The following is an 18896-nucleotide window of genomic DNA, read 5'->3' on the forward strand; positions in this document are numbered from 1 at the left end:
ATAGATTCTGGCATCCTGATACCAAAAAGAATTTTGCAACAGTCCTCTGGAAAGACCCATTAACTGGAACCTGGAATGGGCCAGATCTAGTGCTTATCTGGGGAAGAGGCTCTGTTTGCATATATTCCTAAACTGCAGATGCTGCACGTTGGCTGCCAGAGAGACTGATTAAACTAATAGACAACAATAACAAATCCAGGGAGGAGAAACCCCCTGAGAAGCGTATTTTTTCTTCACAGGAAACATGAAGATGCTTCACAATTGCCTTCAAACTGGAACAGATCAACGAGTAAACCTGACTTGGGAAGTTATCAGTGCTGAAGGAGACATCACTACCTGAATCTCCAGGGTGGCTCTATTGGACTCTTGATTCCCTGACTTATGATTTAGTGGGGAACTAGATTGTTTTAGATTTAGTGGGAATTTAGATTGTTTAGACCCAGGAGAAAACCCACTACCACAGTTACTATAGTTGTTTTTTGGGTTTGAGATTGACTAGAGCAGGAACAGGGATTTCCTTACTTGTTTTCTTTAGATCAAAGCTTTCTTTAGATCAGTTTTGTATTTCTATAGATTTAGATTCTGATATAAGACATTTATAAACAGAATAGAAGAAGCTTACACTTTTTACTCCTCTGATAGAGGGAGTTATGTGTTGCCCTTAAAAAAGAGTGTTGCTGTCATACTAACTATTCAGGCATTGTTAAGTCTCTTGTCTTTTGGGTCCATGCGGTTCAACAAACTGATGGCTTTTGTATGAAATGCTATTCAAATGAAACCCACACAGGTCTGTTATTACAGGATGGAAGTAAGGGATTGTAAAACCTCTGTCATCAAGACTAATGAGGTATATCCCCTAACTTACTCGATAAGACGGATAGTCAGTGACGGGTAAGAGAGCATACCGAGACCCTTGCCCCTAAAAGAAGGGAGGCCTCACCATCCTAAGACAGAAGCTCAACCAATGACTGTTGAGTATCCAAGGATGGGAAAGGGAGGCTGGGGTCCTTTGTTCCAACCTAGGACAGGCACGGTTTAGTTTTCCCAGCCTTCCCTTTTGAAAAAAAAAAATTTAAAAAGGGGGACCTGTTGGGGGCCGACTTTTAGCAGAAAGCGGCTATCAGCTTTGCAGCCATCTTGAGCCATATACCCTGACATGAGACTTGGATTACAATAGCCTACAACAGCTGAGCACACTCCGATAATCTTGGTTTAGATACCTTGAGATTAAAGGTGTGTAATTTAAGAGTATGACTTAGAAGTCTAGAGATCAGATTTAGAGACAAGACCTAAGGGCATGATTAAAGGTGTGACCAAAAGGCATGGCTTAGAAGTGAGACATATAAAAGGCAGAGGCAGACGGTAGAGAATCAGACACTTTTAGGAGACACTTAGAGGAAGAGAGACTGAAGAATAAACGGGATTGAAACACACTGTGTCTGGTCTCCATTCTTCAAGTCTGCCCTCACCCTCTCTCTTGCTGAACCCCGACCCGCGGACCAGAGCGGCAGCTTAGACCGGGATACAGTGGCCGCCAAATGCGGGGCAGCCCGGGCCTCAACATTTTGCTCGGGCGGAGACATTTTTGGCCGCCCGAAAGTGGGGCCAGTGCGGGCCCCAACAAATAAACTCCAGTTGCAGGGAATCAGTGTGCTTCACAGGCCAGCTTTGTTTGGAGTGTGTCTTATGATTGTACCTTTAAACCCAGTTGGCTCTGGCTCTTGGGCTGAGGGCTGGCAGTGATTTGCAGGATAGTCCTGCCCTGTGAAGAACACCACCGTAGCGATCAGTTTTCACCTATGCCATTACACCTTTGTGTGATACATTCCTCTGTTTTCAATTCAATGAAATGGGATCATAATTCTTCCTAGAGTGGCTCTAAAGGCCACAGAAGTGAAACTGGAGGAGTAAGCAGACTAGGAGGTGTTAAGTACTTACACAGTTCTCTTCTATCCCCCTAGTAACCTAAGGAGTTAAACAGAGGGTCTGTGTGTGTGTGTGTGTGTGTGTGTGTGTGTGTGTGTGTGTGTGTTTTCATTTTTATATATCCACTCTGGCTGTCCCACCCTCCTGTTCCCCTGTGCAGTCTCTCCCTAATGTTAACTGTGAACTGCCTAGGTTTAGTAAGCTGCACTGCCATTTCAGCCAATTTTTTTTTTTTAAGAATTATTTATTTATTTTATATATGTGAGTATACTGAAGCTGTCTTCAGACACACCAGAAGAGAGCACCAGACCTCATTACAGATGGTTGTGAGTCACCATGTGGTTGCTGGGAATTGAACTCAGGACCTCTGGAAGTGCAATCAGTGCTCTTAACTGGTGAGACATCTCTCCATCCCTCATTTCATCCAGTCTTTAAAAGGACACATTTAAGAGGCTCTCAGCTCCCTTTTAATACTGGTATTTGTAGAACTTCAGTCTTTGTCAAAGTTAAAAAAAATTAAGTCTCTTCCATTTTCTGTCATATTTTATTAAAATAAATTCAGGACAGGAGCTTTCACACACAGATACTGACATGGATAGAAAACAACTTTTTTATTTTATTTTATTTTATCTTATTTTTGGTTTTTCGAGTCAGGGTTTCTCTGTGTAGCCCTGGCTATCCTGAAACTCCCTCTGTAGACCAGGCTGGACTTAAACTCAGAAATCCACCTGCCTCTGCCTCCCAAGTGCTGGGATTAAAGGCGTGCGCCACCACCGCCCGGCTAGAAAACAACTTTAATTAAGCATAGGACAGTAATAGTATACGGAAAACACAAAGTCCAATGAAAGTAGAAAGTCTCTAAAGAGCAGAGATAGTCTTGCGTGTGATCGCACACACACACATACACACACACACACACACACACACACACACACCTACCAATGCAAATACACACAAGCTCCTTACCCACCTGGTTGGATCCTCGTGCCTCACTCTTTCCCACAAATGATAAGCACAGGCACACAATGCACTCATGAACACAGACCCCACTCCCACGGCCTTGTGCCTCTTCAGCACTAAAACGTAGTCGGCCTCACTGTAGGTCTCTTAGGGCTCCAGAAAGAGACCATTTTCACAAGGGCTTTAATATCCAGGATGCACAGCCTTCATCTTCCAGGTTTATGGGTTCTGTGGGACTGAAGGCTGTCTACTTCCTGGGGTGGATTGTGAACAGGCCATCAATGGGTTGGCTGTTCTCTCCATGGTCCATGGACCAGGTCCAGACCTCCCCAGCTGTGGAGATTTGGCTGTGGCTTCGAGGACGTTTCATGTGCCAGGTCAGTAGAAATCAGAAGGAAGCCCTGAGAGGAATGCAGAATGAAGACAACTTTAAATTAAGGCCATACCTGGGTTTGCATGAGGAGAGGGAAGTTTCTTTGCCATGCCCTAAAGCATCAAGTCTTTCTCAACCCCTGTACCCTGTGTGAGGGCCTTAATGCAGGAAGTGGCCATTTTGGATTACTGTCTTTAGATATGACTTAGATAGTGGAGAGTGAGAAGAGGGAGTCTAGGAGCAATGAGGAAGTGTGCTCCAGCATGCAGGTGGGAGACGCTTTCTGAAGCATATTTCTAATTTCCCAAACTACGACAACAAAGTGCAGAGAAGAAAGGGCAGCAATGCCATGAAGTTAGTTAATTAGACTCTCCCAGGAAGCAAGCAGCCTTCTACAGGGTACATCCTTCGGATGCTCTGCAGGGAAAGGCCTTGAACTTCATTTGGCTGAAAGTGTCAACCAATCAAGTGCTTAGCTGTCATAGTTTCGATGCAAAATATTTCTCAGCCTCATGTGTTTAGAAACTTGGCCACCAGCACGTGACACTACTCTGGAAAGTCGTGGAACCTAGGAGGTGAAATCTTGCTGAGAGGAGTGCGTCAGTGGGGTATGTCTTCAGGTTTTATGGCTTGGTCTATTTCCTGTACACTGCTTCCTGACTTCTAGGAAATGAAATCACGTATCTGATGTTTCTCTTGCCACACCTTTCCCTGCTGTGGTGGACTGTATCCCTTTGAGCTATAAGCCAAAACAAAAGGAAAACAACAACAAAACAAACCAACAAAACGACAACAATAGCAAAAGTCCTTTCCTAAATTCTAAGTTGTATTCTGTCAGACATTTAGTCACTGCCAGGAGAGAAATAACTAATATACCACCCATTTCCCTCTCCAAGACACTACACTTTTTTGGGTCTACTTTCTTCATTATTTTTTTTTTTTTTTTTTTTTTTTTTTTTCAAGACAGGGTTTCTCTGTGTAGCCCTGGCTGTCCTGGAACTCACTCTGTAGACCAGGCTGGCCTCGAACTCAGAAATCCTCCTGCCTCTGCCTCCCAAGTGCTGGGATTAAAGGCGTGCGCCACCACCGCCTGGCTACTTTCTTCATTCATAAAATGAGATTGATAGTTTCAGCCTTACAGTTTGTCCAGTGGAATCTAGTATAATTGTGGCATTAATGCATACATTCATGCACACACACACATCCATATGAAATAAAATCAGTAAATCTTTAAAATAGGTAATAAAACAGGAAGTTTGCTCTACTGTGAAAATAAGTAGTGAAGACGGGATTCAGAGTCTTACCTCAAGAACTTCAATATCCGAGTTGACAAATGTGACATTATAAGGGTTGGGAAGAGGAAATCCTTGCTGCAGTTTTGCTACAATGGAGAAAAAAAGATGTTCGGTAATTAATTGGGCACAGACTTCTAGGCAGGCATTTTGGAAAGCGATGAACTAGAAGCCTTTTTTATGCTTTAATCTTATCATTGTTCCTGCTCCCGTCTTTCTTCAATGATATGTCTCTAGCACTTGGTTGACAAATTAGTAATTAATTTACACTCATTAAAAGAGAACCCGTAATTATATATATTTGGATACTGGAACAAAACAAACACTTTCTGTTTTCTCTCATTTAAGTAGTAACCATGCTTGACTATGCTTTTCATTTTCTACATATTTATAAAAGATATATATATATATATATATATATATGCATATAACATATATGTGTATATACATATATACATATATATGTGTGTAGTGTGTGTGTGTGTGTGCGTGCACATGCATTTGTGTGGAGGCCAGAGGATAATAACCTCTCAGTGTCATTTTTTACTTCTATCCCTGTGGTGATTTGAATATGTTTGGCCCAGGGAGTGGCACTATTAAGAGGTGTGACCTTGTTGGAGGAAGTGTGTCACTGTGGGTGTGGGCTTTGTGACCCTCCTCCTAGCTGCCTATGAGACAGTCTCTCCTGGCTGCAGTCCTGTCAGGATGTAGAACTCCCAGCTCCTCCTGCACCATGTCTGTCTGGATGCTGTCATACTTCCCACCTTGATGATAATAGACTGAACCTCTGAACCTGTAAGCCAGTCACAATTAATTGTTGTCCTTATAAGAGTTGCCTTGGTCATGGTGTCTGTTCACAGCAGTAAAACCCTAACCAAGACAGAATAATATCATTTCTAGTTGACCTGGAGGAGACAGAAATTTTATCTCTTTAACTCAAGCCAAGCTACCTTTTCTTGCTAAATTGTAAATCTTGCTGCTAGCAAGCAAAAACCTATTAACTGGCTCCTTCAGCTTTAATGCTGTACACTGCAAAGTTCTGTCTCTGACTCAAGTTTACAATGGCACTAGAAACATGCAGGCATCAGGATGAATGTTCCAAACAAAACCCAAAGCATAACCAATACCAGAGTCTCATAATTTTTTTTTTAAAGAAACTCTTACTGTTGGCCAGTGGGAGGACTCCAAAGTGAAGAATGGAAGACAGGATATTCTCAAATCTTACAACCTAGAATGCAAAGGGGGACTGTATCAGTGCCAAGTCAAGGATCCCTGGGAGTGGCAGGCCTCGTTTGCAGCAAGTCCCCAGAATTCAGCTGGATAGAAAGCCATGACCAGAGCTTCCTTGGAGGAACACAATGCTTTGTAGAAAGCAATGCCACCAGGTTCTTCCCTCCCCACGGGGACGACACTTCAGGTTCCTTCTACAGTGGTGATAGTGGACAAAGAGCTGGGATAGTAGCACGTGTAGTAGTTTAGGTACCAATCAGGCAAAACTGTGGAGAGCTAAGAGCCCCCCAGTTACCAGCCTTCCTTCCCCATGTTTACTGGAACCCTTATCGACAGGCCTCCCTTTGCTCTGCATTATACCCTGAACCCTACGGCATAGCTAAAACACCCCCTTTATCTTCAACAAACCCTAGTATTTGGGTATTCTAGACATTGCTGCTTCCTGGAAAGATCTAGGTATTAAATGTAAATTAAGGTTGAAGAGGTGGCTCGGTGGTTAAGAGCACAGATTGCTCTCGCAGGGGACAGGTGCTCATTTCTTACCACCCACATCAGGTAGCTTACAGCTGACTGTAATTCCAGCTGCAGGGATCTGATACCCTCCTTCTGGATTTTATGGGCACAACATGCAAACATACAAAATTAAATCTCGAAGAAGTCAACGGACCTAGATGAACAGCAACTTAATTAGTGAATACTTCTTGATTTGTTTACTGGGATAGGGTCTCACTATAACTCAGACTTACTTGGGAGTCCTTATGTAGCCTAGGTTGGCCCCTGAACTCATGTTCTTATTGATTTAGCCTTATTGATTAATCCTAACGCTGGGATTACAGGTGTTTGCCTCCACACCTAGATCAGTAAAAAGTTTTTGGCCACCCTGAAGACAGTCTGGCTAGGCTTATCTCTCTTGTTTTATTTCTCCCTAGTTATTTTGTGATATTAGAAGAGTTATTCAATCTCCTGGCGCCTCAGTTCCATCAGCTATAAGATGAAGACAATAATTGTAGGATATCATCATCATCATGATCATCACAATCCTCATCACCACCATCATTGTCACCACCACCATCGCTATCAGCAGCTGCATCTTACAGGGTGGTTGTCAGAACTGGACAAGTTAATACTATGTAAATTCTAGGCACAAACCACTGCCATTTTTTTTTTTTTTCTGAAAAGCCATGGTCAGCACATTGTCTTGTCAACATTAAGCATTTTGCTGGGATTACAGGTGTGCATCACCACACTCCACTTTGATGCGGCTTTTTCAGATGTCAGAAGCTTGCCTGAAAGGTATCTATCTCTTCAAATCCAGCATATGGACTATATTGTTGCTGACACCAATCTCAGGATACTCCCTAAAATGGAACATCTATTTTTAACTCGGCTAGAGTCGCTGACTTGAGTAACACCCAGGCCTGGTCCCGTCTTACTACCACCTTTCTCTTGGATATGGCATCAATAAATTCAGTTCCAGGCACCACCTCACGAGAAGCTAAGTAAGGCAACATAGCCAATACAGGGGGTCTACTCCCAAGCAGGATGTGGGCTTAGTGCCTTTGAAGAGTGAACTTAATTATGAATTCCTGAAACTTAAATTTAACCCAAGAGGGTCATTTTACCTAGGAAACAACCCCACCCCATGAGAATACCTATTTTTCTAACACCACATGCAATCTTTACAGATCTTTTCAAAGCCCTGTACTGTGACTAAATGCATATTGCTATGCCCAGGGGCTTAAATAATAAATAAACGAACAACATAGAGGCCCCAGGTTCAAGCCCCTGTGTTTTAAAATCAACCAAACAAATGAACAATAAACTCCAAAGCTAAAACTTAGAATTATGGAGAAATCATAGAAAACAACATACACGGGCTACAGCAGGATTCTGTTTCTCATGCCTTTCTCAGGGCATCCTGAGGGCTTGCCTTCCTACCTTAGCATCTCGGTGGCTGTTCTCTGGCAAAGACAAGCGGAATCTGAAAGGAAACAACAGGAGGAGGTTGAAGGAAGGTAGATTCATGGGGGTGGATAGCTGGTTCAGCGTTTAAGAGTTAAGAACAGTTGTTGCTCTTCCAGAGGACTGGGTTCAATTCCCCATCACCCACATTGTAACTCCAGTTCCAGGGGCTCCAATGACCCTTCTGACCTCCACAGGAATCGGGCACATGGTACACATATATGCAAAACAGTCATACACATTAAATGAATCTAAAAGAATTTTTTTTTTAAAAAAAGGAAAATTTAAAAATAAGAAGAAATGGTAATGTACACCTTTAATCCCGGCACTTTAGAGGCAAAGGCAGGAAGTTCAAGGCCTGGTCTACAGAACAAGTTCCAGGACAACCAGGGCTACACAGAGAAACTGTCTCAAAAAAATGAAAAAAATCAAAACAAAACAACAGTAATAACAAAATAATAAGAAACAATTTAACAAAAGAAAAGCAGATTTATTTTAATTTTTAATTTTAATTTTTTAAAAAAGAATTATCCATTTATTTTATGTATATGAGCACACTGTCGCTCTCTTTAGACACACCAGAAGAGGGCATCGGGGCATCGGATCCTACTACAGATGGTTGTGAGCCACCATGTGGTTACTGGGAATTGAACTCAGGACCTCTGGAAGAGCAGTCAGTGCTCTTAACCACTGAGTCATCTCTCCAGCTCCAATTTTTTATTTTTTATTTTTAAGATAAAAAACAAACAAATCACTACTGAAAACTGTGCACAAAGCCAGGCATGATAGTGAACACTTCTAAACTCAGCACTCAGGAGCCCGAATCAGGATTAGGAATTCTGTGCCAACCTGGGCTACCTAGCACGATATTACTACAAAACCAAACAAAAGATCCACAGTTACACTTAGCGTCATAGAGTCTACGGAGTGCATCTTTCCGCTTTCTAATTTGCTGCTTAGGAGGCAGACCAGAACCAAACAGAGGGCTTAGCTCTGTCTTTAAAAGGGTGACTCCTCCCGCACCCCCCCCCCCCCCCCCGCGCGCCCGTGCTCTGGCCTGTATGATGTTGACAGTCTGGAATGCAATGCATCATTGCATACTTTGCAGCTCTTATGACTTTCCCTAGGTCTCTGTTTTCTCAACTGTAAAATAGGTGATAGGTGTGCGTATGAGTGAAGACTGACCACCATAACGCACGTGAAAGGTGCAGCACGGGAATCTATTGCATTCTTACTGCACGGCACAAATGGGACTCATTTCCAAAGGCCAGCACATAACTTTCCTACTTTGTTTCGTTTTGCTGTTTAGTTTTTTTTTTGAGACAGGGTTTCTCTGTGTAGCCCTGGCTGTCCTGGAACTCACTCTGTAGACCAGGCTGGCCTCGAACTCAGAAATCCGCCTGCCTCTGCCTCCCGAGTGCTGGGATCAAAGGCGTGTGCCACCTCTGCCCGGCATAACTTTCCTTCTTATTCCCTATCAAATAGCAAGATGGTAGATGGTCTCTCTGTTGGCATCTAGTCTAGGCTCCGCCCCACAGTTACCTGGTAACGGTCAGGTGTGCCTGACTCAGTGTAAAAGGGGCTGCTAGTCTCCTCACTCTCTTGCTCATTTTGCTCTTGTTCCCTTCTCTTCTCCTCTTGCTCATTACCCCTCACCCCTCTCTCTGTTCATGGCCGCCTCTCTCTCTCTCTCTCTCTCTCTCTCTCTCTCTCTCTCTCTCTCTCTCTCTCTCTGCCTTTCTCTGTCTCTCCTCCCTCTACTCTCCTCCCTCATGCCCTGAATAAACTCTATTCTATACTCTACCATATGGCTGGTACCTCATGGGGGAAGCGACGTCTCAACATGGGCCCACAGAGGCATCCCTTCCCACACCGTACCACCACGTTCCACCAAACACATCCCTGGCTTTTCTCTATCGTTTTATAAAACCACACTCTCTTCCAGTTCTCTTAAAGGCTCTGCCTAAGGTACAGGTCTCACATTTTTATCCACTAGTGAGGGTAACAGGAAGAACTTGTAATTAGTGGGGGAGACCCCTTCATTTTGTAGGTTAGAAAACTATAGTCAAAAGTGAATAAATGGTAAACATAGGATAAGAACCCTGGACCCACCGCCCCACCTTGAAACAAGATTTATGTAGCCGAGGCTAGCTCTGAACTCATCAGCCTCCCGAGTGCCAGGATTGCAGGTTTGTGCAATACACCTGACTAGAACCCAGTTCTCCTGATGTCCGTTATCTTCTCTCTTCCTTAGCTTTCTGTGGCTCACGTGTGCCCAGACCTGAGCCTCATTTCTATTTCCTGAATCTGTCCATCTCTACACTTGCTCTCCTGCAGTCCATCTCCTGTGCCACACACAGGGGAAGCTGTGGCTTGGATTTGTCCAATGAGGACACTCCCCTGACCAAAGCTTTTTAGTGGCTTATAGTAAAGTCCCAGTCGCTTACACCGCACAAGAGACTTCCTCCTTCTACCTCGGCTCCCATCTGCCTCTTCAGACTATAGCTTCTTTTGAATCTTTAATTTTATCCTCATTAGCCTGGAACTATAAAATATGATGCTGTTTTAATCACCAAGCATTACTGAACTAAGGTTTAAAAAGGCATCAGCACCAAATGTATATCTAAAAAAAAAATGCATACCGAAAAAATAGTACATATTCACCTAAAATAACATGGCCACTGGTCACTCCATCCATAGCCAGATGCATTTTCCACTGGTTGTATTTAAATATATGTAATGTACTTTAGGCTGGACTCTCCAAACATCAGAGGGGCTGAGAAAAATCTTTCACCTGAGAGGTATTTCCTTTCCTTACACATTTCATGATGCTTTGGATTCTCTGCTTCACTCAGGATGTTTTCTGTTTTAGGACTGGGCCCCTTTTCTTTCTTTTTGATAGGCTAACCTTTACTTTTTACAACTTATAATATGTATTATCATTACTATTTATTAATTTGTGTGTGTGTGTGTGTGTGTGTGTGTGTGTGTGTGTGTGTGTGTTTGGAGGTTGGAAGTCAGCTTTCAGGAGCTGGTTCTCTCCTTCCACCATGAGTTCCAGGAATTGAACTCAGGTCGTCAAGTTTGCACCGCAAGCACCTTTAACAGCTAAACCATATTGCTGGCCTGGTCAGCGCTTTTGAATATCTTCTCTGCTACCTCTTCTGAGAATTGAGATCTTTCTGTGACTGCAGTTTAAACACAGATTCTCATGGAGCCCTCAACTGATTTTCAGGTACTATCTATTATTGTGTTAGTAGAAACTAGGTTTGTGATAGCTTCCCACTCAAAAGTAACACTGCAAACTATAAGTGTGGCACAGAGCAGAGACTGTCCCTGGCACTGATCTTGGAAGATCCACGGGGCACCTTAAAAGGCTCTGTTGAGGAGTAACAGGGAGGTGCCTCCCCCTGAGCACGCAGTCTACTCTCGTGTGGAAATCATGTTGGAACATGGCTGTAAGTCTTCTTTCCTTCTTGACCAGCCAACGCCATGTGCGGCCGCCTCAGGAGCACCTGCCATGAGCACCTGCCATGAGAGAGCTTGTCCAGGAAGCACATGAACTATACTCCTCTGCCTTTTCCCTAGGGCATGCTCACAGCTTCCTTTCCTAGGGGATTCTTGTCTCTAGCTGCAGAGACACTGTGGTAAGGCAACCACGGTCCTGGCTCTGAAAAAGACAATCCCAACGTAGACCACTAGGTGACGCCTGACTTCAGTCTTTGGACTATCTTCTACTTGGCTATTAGCTGCTACTTAGCGCAAACTCCTACTGCAGGACCATAGAGCAGTTGAGAAGGAAGCAAGATTAAAGAGCCTTTTCTTGAAGACAAATAATACTCTCTCTTGGGGTGAGGCCCACTTAGTATGCCTATAGCACAGAGTTCCATCCCTACACACACACACACACACACAGAGAGAGAGAGAGAGAGAGAGAGAGACAGAGAGAGAGAGAGAGAGAGAGAGAGAGAGAGAGAGAGAGAGAGAGAAAGTTTTAGAGAAAGTTTATTACCTGGGTTGGAAACTAGAGTAAAACTGCAAACCCTTAAGCATGATGAAAGGCCATCCGTGACCTGGGTCAATATGGTGAAATCAGTAGAACAAAAGCCAAGGGGCAAGGTCAAGGGCAGGGCTCCTAACAAGGTCACTCCTCCAACCATGTCCCAGGGGAGACAAGGAAAATCAGTCCTATTCCCAGTGCCCTGTATCCTTCTGCTTCTGTTTCAGTCTGTGACCGTGAACTTCTCGAGGGTTGAGATCTAGTCTTAATGATTGTATCTCCGTGTCGAGTACATATCCCAGCATAACTCAGCACTAAGCATGGCTTTATTGGCCCATTCAGAAGACGTTTCTTGAGTACCTAATACGTGTCAGTTCAGGGGAGGTGCTGGAGATGACTGTGGGCACAATCAGACTCAGCTAGAGTTCTCAGGTCTTGTGGGAGGCCTGGAGCATATCATCAACAAATCCCAACAATTAAAGTTTAACTATAAATTGAGATAAATGCTCTGAAGGGGAGAAACGAGTCACATGACAGAGGCACTTGACATGGCTTGGTAGATGCGGGTGGACGTTCCCAAAGAAAGACTTCTTGAGCTGAAACAGGATGAGCAGGGTTTAAAAGGAAAACTGGGAGGAGGAGGGAAGTGGGGCTGGCAGAGGTCGGTGGAGGGAACTGAGCCCTAGAGAGGGCACAGGACAATGGTGCTGGAGAGCCAGACTAGGTGCCCACACTAGGTGACCCCACCATGTGGAATTCGACCTTCATTCTAGAAGGTTTCTAGGATGCAAGATGATGGGCTGCCGCATGGAGAGATGACTGACAGGCCAAGAGCTTCCTAGGTGCCCACTCAAGGCTCAGCCAGGTGCTAGGCCAGTGGAGAGTTTAAGTTCCTAGAGGATGATACAAAGTAGCCTAGACACAGGTGGTTCTTTTGTGGATTTGCTTATTATAAAGATGACTCAGGAATTCTTAAACTGTGTGAAAAGGGGAAGCAGTCAATGTGGGCTAGAAGGATTTACCAAAACAGGTTGTGTACCTCTAGAGTGATACTTTGTACCCACTAATCACGTGTTCCTCCCCGCAGACTAGGTAGGGATCATTGTCCTTCTCTCTGTTCTCTGGGCCAAGAAGAGTACAGGGCACAAACTAGGTGCTCAAAAATGCGTACTGAATGAATGTGCTCCTGTGTGGGAAGACACAGACACACACACATATAGAAAGAGAGAGGGAGAGGAGGGGGAGGGGAGGGGGAGGGAGGAGGAGAGGGGGAGGGAGAGAAGCAGACAGAGTGATGGGCAGGGAGTACTAGCTGGAATCAGAGGTCCCCCTGAGGTTTAAGGCATTCTAAAGCAAAGTTTTAGGAAGCTGGGGGGCTGGGTTGGGGGTTGGAAATTAGGGCCAACAACTGAAGAGCTTCAAATGCCAGACTGTGGTGCTCTCCACAGGCTTTGGGCCTCCCCACTCTTCTCTGACCCCTCCCTCCCCTTTTTGCCAAGTTTCTGTTTCTGGGCTGACCTCCTAGCAGAGATCAAACAGCTTGGCTCTCTCTTTTCCTCTTTGGACAGCTGCTGAGATTTACAGCTTGCTTGCTCTGGGGTCTTTCTTTTAAACTCTAATACAATTGCTCTTGAACTTAAAACTAAGCCAAACAAAAACAAAAAATCACACCAAGCTCTAGGTTTAACCTTTAGTAAAACAACTTCTTCTGGGAGAACTACCCGCTGAACAGGAACAGGCGATTCCCCACCGTCTTAGCCTTAGTTTCTCCTGCAGCCTGGAAATTCTCCAGAGAAGAATCCATTTAGAGTATCCTCCTTTACCAGAGTCCAAAGCATCCTTACAATGGAAACCACAGCCTCATTCTACCTGCACATGTGTTCCTGGATCAGATCGCTCATGTTGGGAAATATTTACCTGCCCAAGCTCTGAGAAGAAGAGTTAATAATCAGCTGCGTTTGTATTTTCTGACTATGTTGCTTGGGAGGAGTTGTAGGGTGTGTGTGTGTGTGTGTGTGTGTGTGTGTGTGTGTGCATATGTGTTGATCATGGTGATAGGGAATTTGGGAATGTCCAGAGTCTTCATCATACAAAAGTGAACAACTGTTTTTGTTTTGTTTGAATGAATCAAATAATGTACATGTGATTGTGTCAAGATGCTTTTGTGTATGCATATACCCATTCCCATATGTATGTGCATGTGTGTGTGTGTGTGTGTATGTGTATGTATGTATATGTACATGCATGCTCACATGTGAGGGTCAGAGGTCAATGGTGGGTGTTTTCCTCAATCACTCTGTACCTTATTTTTCAAGACACACACACAGTCTCTCAGTGATCCTGAAGCTCCCCGACTTGGCTAGGCTAGCTGAACAAAGAGCTCCAGGGATCTGTCTGCCTTCTCTGCTCTGGGGTTACAGACATTTGTCACAACACCTGACCAGCCTTTTATGTGAGTTCTGGGGATCCAAACTCAGATTCTCTTGTTTGTGCAGCCAACTGACTTAACTGTCTGAGCCATCTCCTCAGGCTCCGACTGACTGCCTTGAGTTTTACAAGTGATTGAGGGTTAGAATTAAGATATCTGGATGAAGACCAAGAAAGAGAGAGTATTGTTTAACTTGGCCTGTGAATCTACAAAGTACCTACTATGTGCTAGTGGTGCCTTCAAACACAATTCTGTTTGGCTCAAAAGGCTCCATGACAGAACAGCAGGAATCTGTCTTGTGATGTGGAGGGAGGGCCTATTCTGCAGCTATTAACACCATTCTGACTTGCCATGCCTCTGGGGGACCAGTTTCCTCATCTTAGGTGGTCAAACTTGGATCCTGGAATGGGAAGAGAGAATGAACTGATGAGCAGCACTGGCCAGGCTTTGTGCCAGGGCCTTCATACCCGTCATCCCACCTACTCATTCATCAGCCTGCACAGAGGTAAGATACTCTCCTTGTGTGTAAGATGCACACACAAGTATGATGCTTGTCTGATGAGAAAGCCGACACTCAAACTCGAATAGCTTGCTTCAGCTCACACATCCACTAAGTAATCAAAGTGCAGATACACCTGACTCCAGACACCGAGCTTCCGACGAGACGTTCCCAGAGAGGTCAAGTTTATCATCAGCTCTTCTGGCTGTCAGTTTTTTTCTTCCTTTTCTGTCCTTGAGCATCAATGAGAGTGTTGGTGTAGTCTCCATGCAGGACACACTGTTCCATGTCTTTTCAGTTTCGCATGACAACAGGTTTATGGGTGTCCTGACTCAGACAACTATATTTATTTCCTAAGTCCCAGATCTAAGTGTTACTTTGTACATCTTAGCTCTTTCCTATGCTAAAGGCAAGGTGACAGTGTAATTAGGCACCTGTGGCTTTGAAATAGGTTCACGTTCTGGTCCAGCCATTGGACAGCTCTGTGACCTTGAGAGTAAGTTGCCTAAGCTCTGTGACTGTCAGGTCACCTCCAGGCTCACTTAGCCTTCAGGACACTTATTGTACATGGGTGTCACGTCATGAAACAGAGCAGTAAGATTTAAGTGACGTCATGTGGTGTCTGAGTTGGCCTGCCTTTGGTTCCTAGCCATTCAGGCTGTGTCAGGTGTGGGCTCCCTCTCTTGGTCCTTTTTCTCCTGCTGGGTTGCTTAGTCCAGCCTTGATATGAGGTTTTGTGCCTAGTCTTTCTGTAACTTGTTAAGCCATGTTTGGTGGATAACCCTGGGAGGCCTGCTTTTTTTTTTTTTTTTAGACTTATTTATTTATTTATTTTAAAGATTTATTTACTTTGTGTATATATATATATGAGTACACCATAGCTGTCCTCAGACACACCAGAAGAGGGCATTCGATCCCATTACTGATGGTTGTGAGCCTCCATGTGGCTGCTGGGAATTGAACTCAGGACCTCTGGAAGAGCAGTCAGTGCTCTTAACTGCCGAGGGAGAGGCGAGGTGGTGGGGGCAGGGGACTGAGAGGAGAGGAGGGAGAGGAAACTGCAGTCATATGTAATATATGAGAGAAGAAGAAAAGAAAGCAGAAGTTAAGTGAAGTAAAGTGGGTGTCATGCTGGGATCTGGTAGAATTTAAAGCTCAACAATAAAGAGGGATAGAAGGTGTCTCCCAAAGCCCCTGCTAGGGGTGAGACAGAGGAGTGACAGGTTCTCTCAATGGGAAGAATCCTGAAGGGACCTTGTAGGGGCTAAATGGGAGGCTGAGATTAGAACACTTGTTTAGCAGGTTAGGGAACTTGCCTGAGACTACACAGCTGGTAAATGTCAGCGCTGGGACCTAAACCCAGCTAGGTATGCTCCCCGACTCATCAGAATCCTACTCCACTGGGTTGCCTTGGGTTTCTGCATCTCATATCCATACTGCCAATGCCAAGCAGCTCAGTCAGGGGTCGGATGGAAGGCCATGGTATGCTGGGACATTTGGAGACACTGTATTATTGCCTGGTTCTTCTCCTTTGATGTCTCCTGGATCCCCACCCATGCCCTTCCTTTCCTGATGACTCTCTGTGACATCAGCCAAATACCAAACCAGCTCAGCCTGAAAGGTCCAGCTGAGAGCCCCAGAGTGGAGGAGTTGGCTGGGAGTGATGTGGAAGGCGGAGCTGCTGCTCCCATCCCTGAGGACAAGACTGCCTTTCAGCCCAGCCTGGGCAACTTTCCTAAGTCCTATTTTCTGGCTCTTTGCCCAAGTGAGGCATGACCCACAAACCTAGCCCAAAGCCAGCTCAGTGCCTGAGTTTAATACATCGTCTATAAGAGCTGCCTTCAGATTCCTTCAGTTTCTACTCTGACATCATTTATAACTTTTAAAACCTTGTGTGTGTATGGGGGGGTGTATTTGTACATGTGTTGTGTATTTGTGTGTATGTGATGTGCTCATCTGTGTGTGACCCTGTGAAAGCCAGAGTTCCATGTCAGATGTCTTCCTTCATTATTCTGTATTTGTTTGTTTGTTTGTTTGTTTGAGAGAAGGTCCCCAACTGACCTTAGGACTCATTGTTTCAGCTAGTCTGGCTGGCTAGGAAGCCCCCAGGATCTGCCTGTTTCTGCCTCTCAGCACTGGGATTAAGCAGTACACCATCATGCCCACATGGTGTTCTTTTATCCTTGAATGTATTGTCCTTGGTCCCTAAACCTTGCAGTGCTTGGAAGGCAGGTTTGAGCAATGCCTCAAGAAGCCTTCTCTCTGTGTGACCCTATTCTGCAGATACCCTTCACAACTGGATTCCTCTTCTGGTGAAACAGTATAGTGTAATGAAGATTTTTATGAAAAACTTTAATCTCTCAATGTCATAATCTTGGATCCTGATTTTTTTTTTTTTTGAGTGAGTGATGGCTGACCTAGTTTCCTGCCTAGGTGTGAAGCTTTCCATTGCACAATTGGTTATTGTACTTAGATAGTTTTGTATTCCTTTTCTACTTAACATGCTTTTATTGGAAGAGTTAGGGAGGTGGGCTGACTTTCTCCTGTTGGCTTCTCAGTTCTTTTCTGACTGTTTTTTACTACCTCTTCTTCTTCCATGGGTTTAGCCTGGGCCAGTTAATCTTTCTGTAAACTCTACTCTTAAGTAGTCTGGTTCATGACATCTGTGATCACAGACTTTGAAGATGGCATGTAGTGAGTAACTTGTATGGAGGAACTGTAATGCCCCATTATACCTTATCACCTCTCCTGAGACTAGCTAGGTTATGGGTCAAGATCCTGTTAAAGTCTGTGTTCTAGTTATAGGACCCAGTTGTTAGAGTCTGAGGGCTACAGGGTCAGTCCAATTCCACTATACTACACATAAGGAAACTGAGACTCGAAGTGGAAGTGGTTAGTAGACTTGTGCTGGTTAGTTTTCTGCCACCTTGACACAAACTGTAGTTATCTGAGAGGAAAGGCCATCAGTTGAGTAAATGCCTCTGTAAGATCAGGCTATAGGCAAATCTGTAGAGTGTGATTGATGTAGGAGAGCCCAGACCATTTTTGGTGGTACCACCCAGGTTGCTGATCCTGGGTTCTTCAAGAAAGCAGGCTGAGCAAGGCCTGAGGAGCAAGCAAGTGAGCAGCACTCCTTCACAGCATCTGCATCAGCTCCTGCCTCCCAGTTCCTACCCAGTTTGAGTTCCTGGCTAAGCTTCCTTCAGTGGGAATGTGACTTAGAGTATGCAAGCCAAATAAACCCTTTGCTCCCCAAATTGCTTTTGGTCATGGTGTTTTCTCACAGCAATAGTAACCCTTACTAAGGCAAGACTTGACCATGGCCATAAGGCCAGTGAGAAGGGATTTGAAACCTGGTGTCTTAATCCATAAAGATGTATACTTCACATAAATATTATCATAAACCACTTTTATTGCAATATCCCCATTTAATATTCTCTCTCTCTCTCTCTCTCTCTCTCTTGTTTTTTTTTCAAGACAGGGTTTCTCTATATAGCCCGGGCTGTACTGGAGCTCACTCTGTAGACCAGGCTGGCCTCAAACTCAGAAATCCGCCTGCCTCTGCCTCCCAAGTGCTGGGATTAAAGGCATGAGACACCACTGCCTGGCTAATATACTCTCTCTTGAGTCACCAAGAGGAACTTTAGTTATCACCAGAATCGGTGCTGATAGAATTATTTTTACAATGACCGTGTCCCTATTTCATCTTACTATTACTCTCATGGGAAGAAAGCAGAAAAACAGAAGTGTGATCAATTTTCTTTTACTGAGTGTAGCCTTTGAATTCATCTGTTCTGTTAGAGGCAAGGTACCAAACTGACTCTCAGTCCCACAGTGGTAAATCATTTGTTTTCTCAATTGTCCCTTTGTCTTTGGGGAATGTTCTCTGACTTGTTATTAAGGTTTCCAACAGTCAAACCAATTCATCTTACCTGTTCAAAGATAAGGAGCAGATCAGTTTTTGTCCCAAAATAGCCAGGCCAACACGGGTACTGGCAACCTAAGATGAGAAAGCCCTTGTTAATGAGGTGAGAGGCTGTCCATTTAGCATGCTAAGTAAGCAGTCTATCACTGACCTACCGCCCTGGCACCCTCTCTAGTTTTGCCTTTTGCAAATGGCTTTTCTCATTCATGTGTGTAATTTTGCTTACCATCATTGTACTACTTTTACCTTTAATTGGTCATGGAAACTTGATTACAGCTTTCTAATGTAAATGGAAGAGAAC

At 44.3% G+C, this 18896-nt stretch overlaps 1 protein-coding gene across 1 annotated transcript in view; it reads right to left on the reverse strand.

Moving 5' to 3' along the window:
- Positions 1–2503: 2503 nt before the first annotated feature.
- Bpifc (BPI fold containing family C) overlaps positions 2504–18896 on the reverse strand; it is a 59716-nt gene continuing 43323 nt past the window's right edge. The window contains exons 12-16 of the mRNA XM_076919815.1: positions 18603–18670; positions 7720–7762; positions 5716–5779; positions 4564–4640; positions 2504–3287 (exon numbers count right to left, since the gene is read on the reverse strand). Coding sequence (XP_076775930.1) covers positions 3165–3287; positions 4564–4640; positions 5716–5779; positions 7720–7762; positions 18603–18670 — 375 coding nt within the window. The 3' untranslated portion in view covers positions 2504–3164. The remainder of the gene's footprint in view (positions 3288–4563; positions 4641–5715; positions 5780–7719; positions 7763–18602; positions 18671–18896) is intronic.

This window comes from Arvicanthis niloticus, chromosome 22 (assembly GCF_011762505.2).
Source record: "Arvicanthis niloticus isolate mArvNil1 chromosome 22, mArvNil1.pat.X, whole genome shotgun sequence".
NCBI lineage: Eukaryota > Metazoa > Chordata > Mammalia > Rodentia > Muridae > Arvicanthis > Arvicanthis niloticus.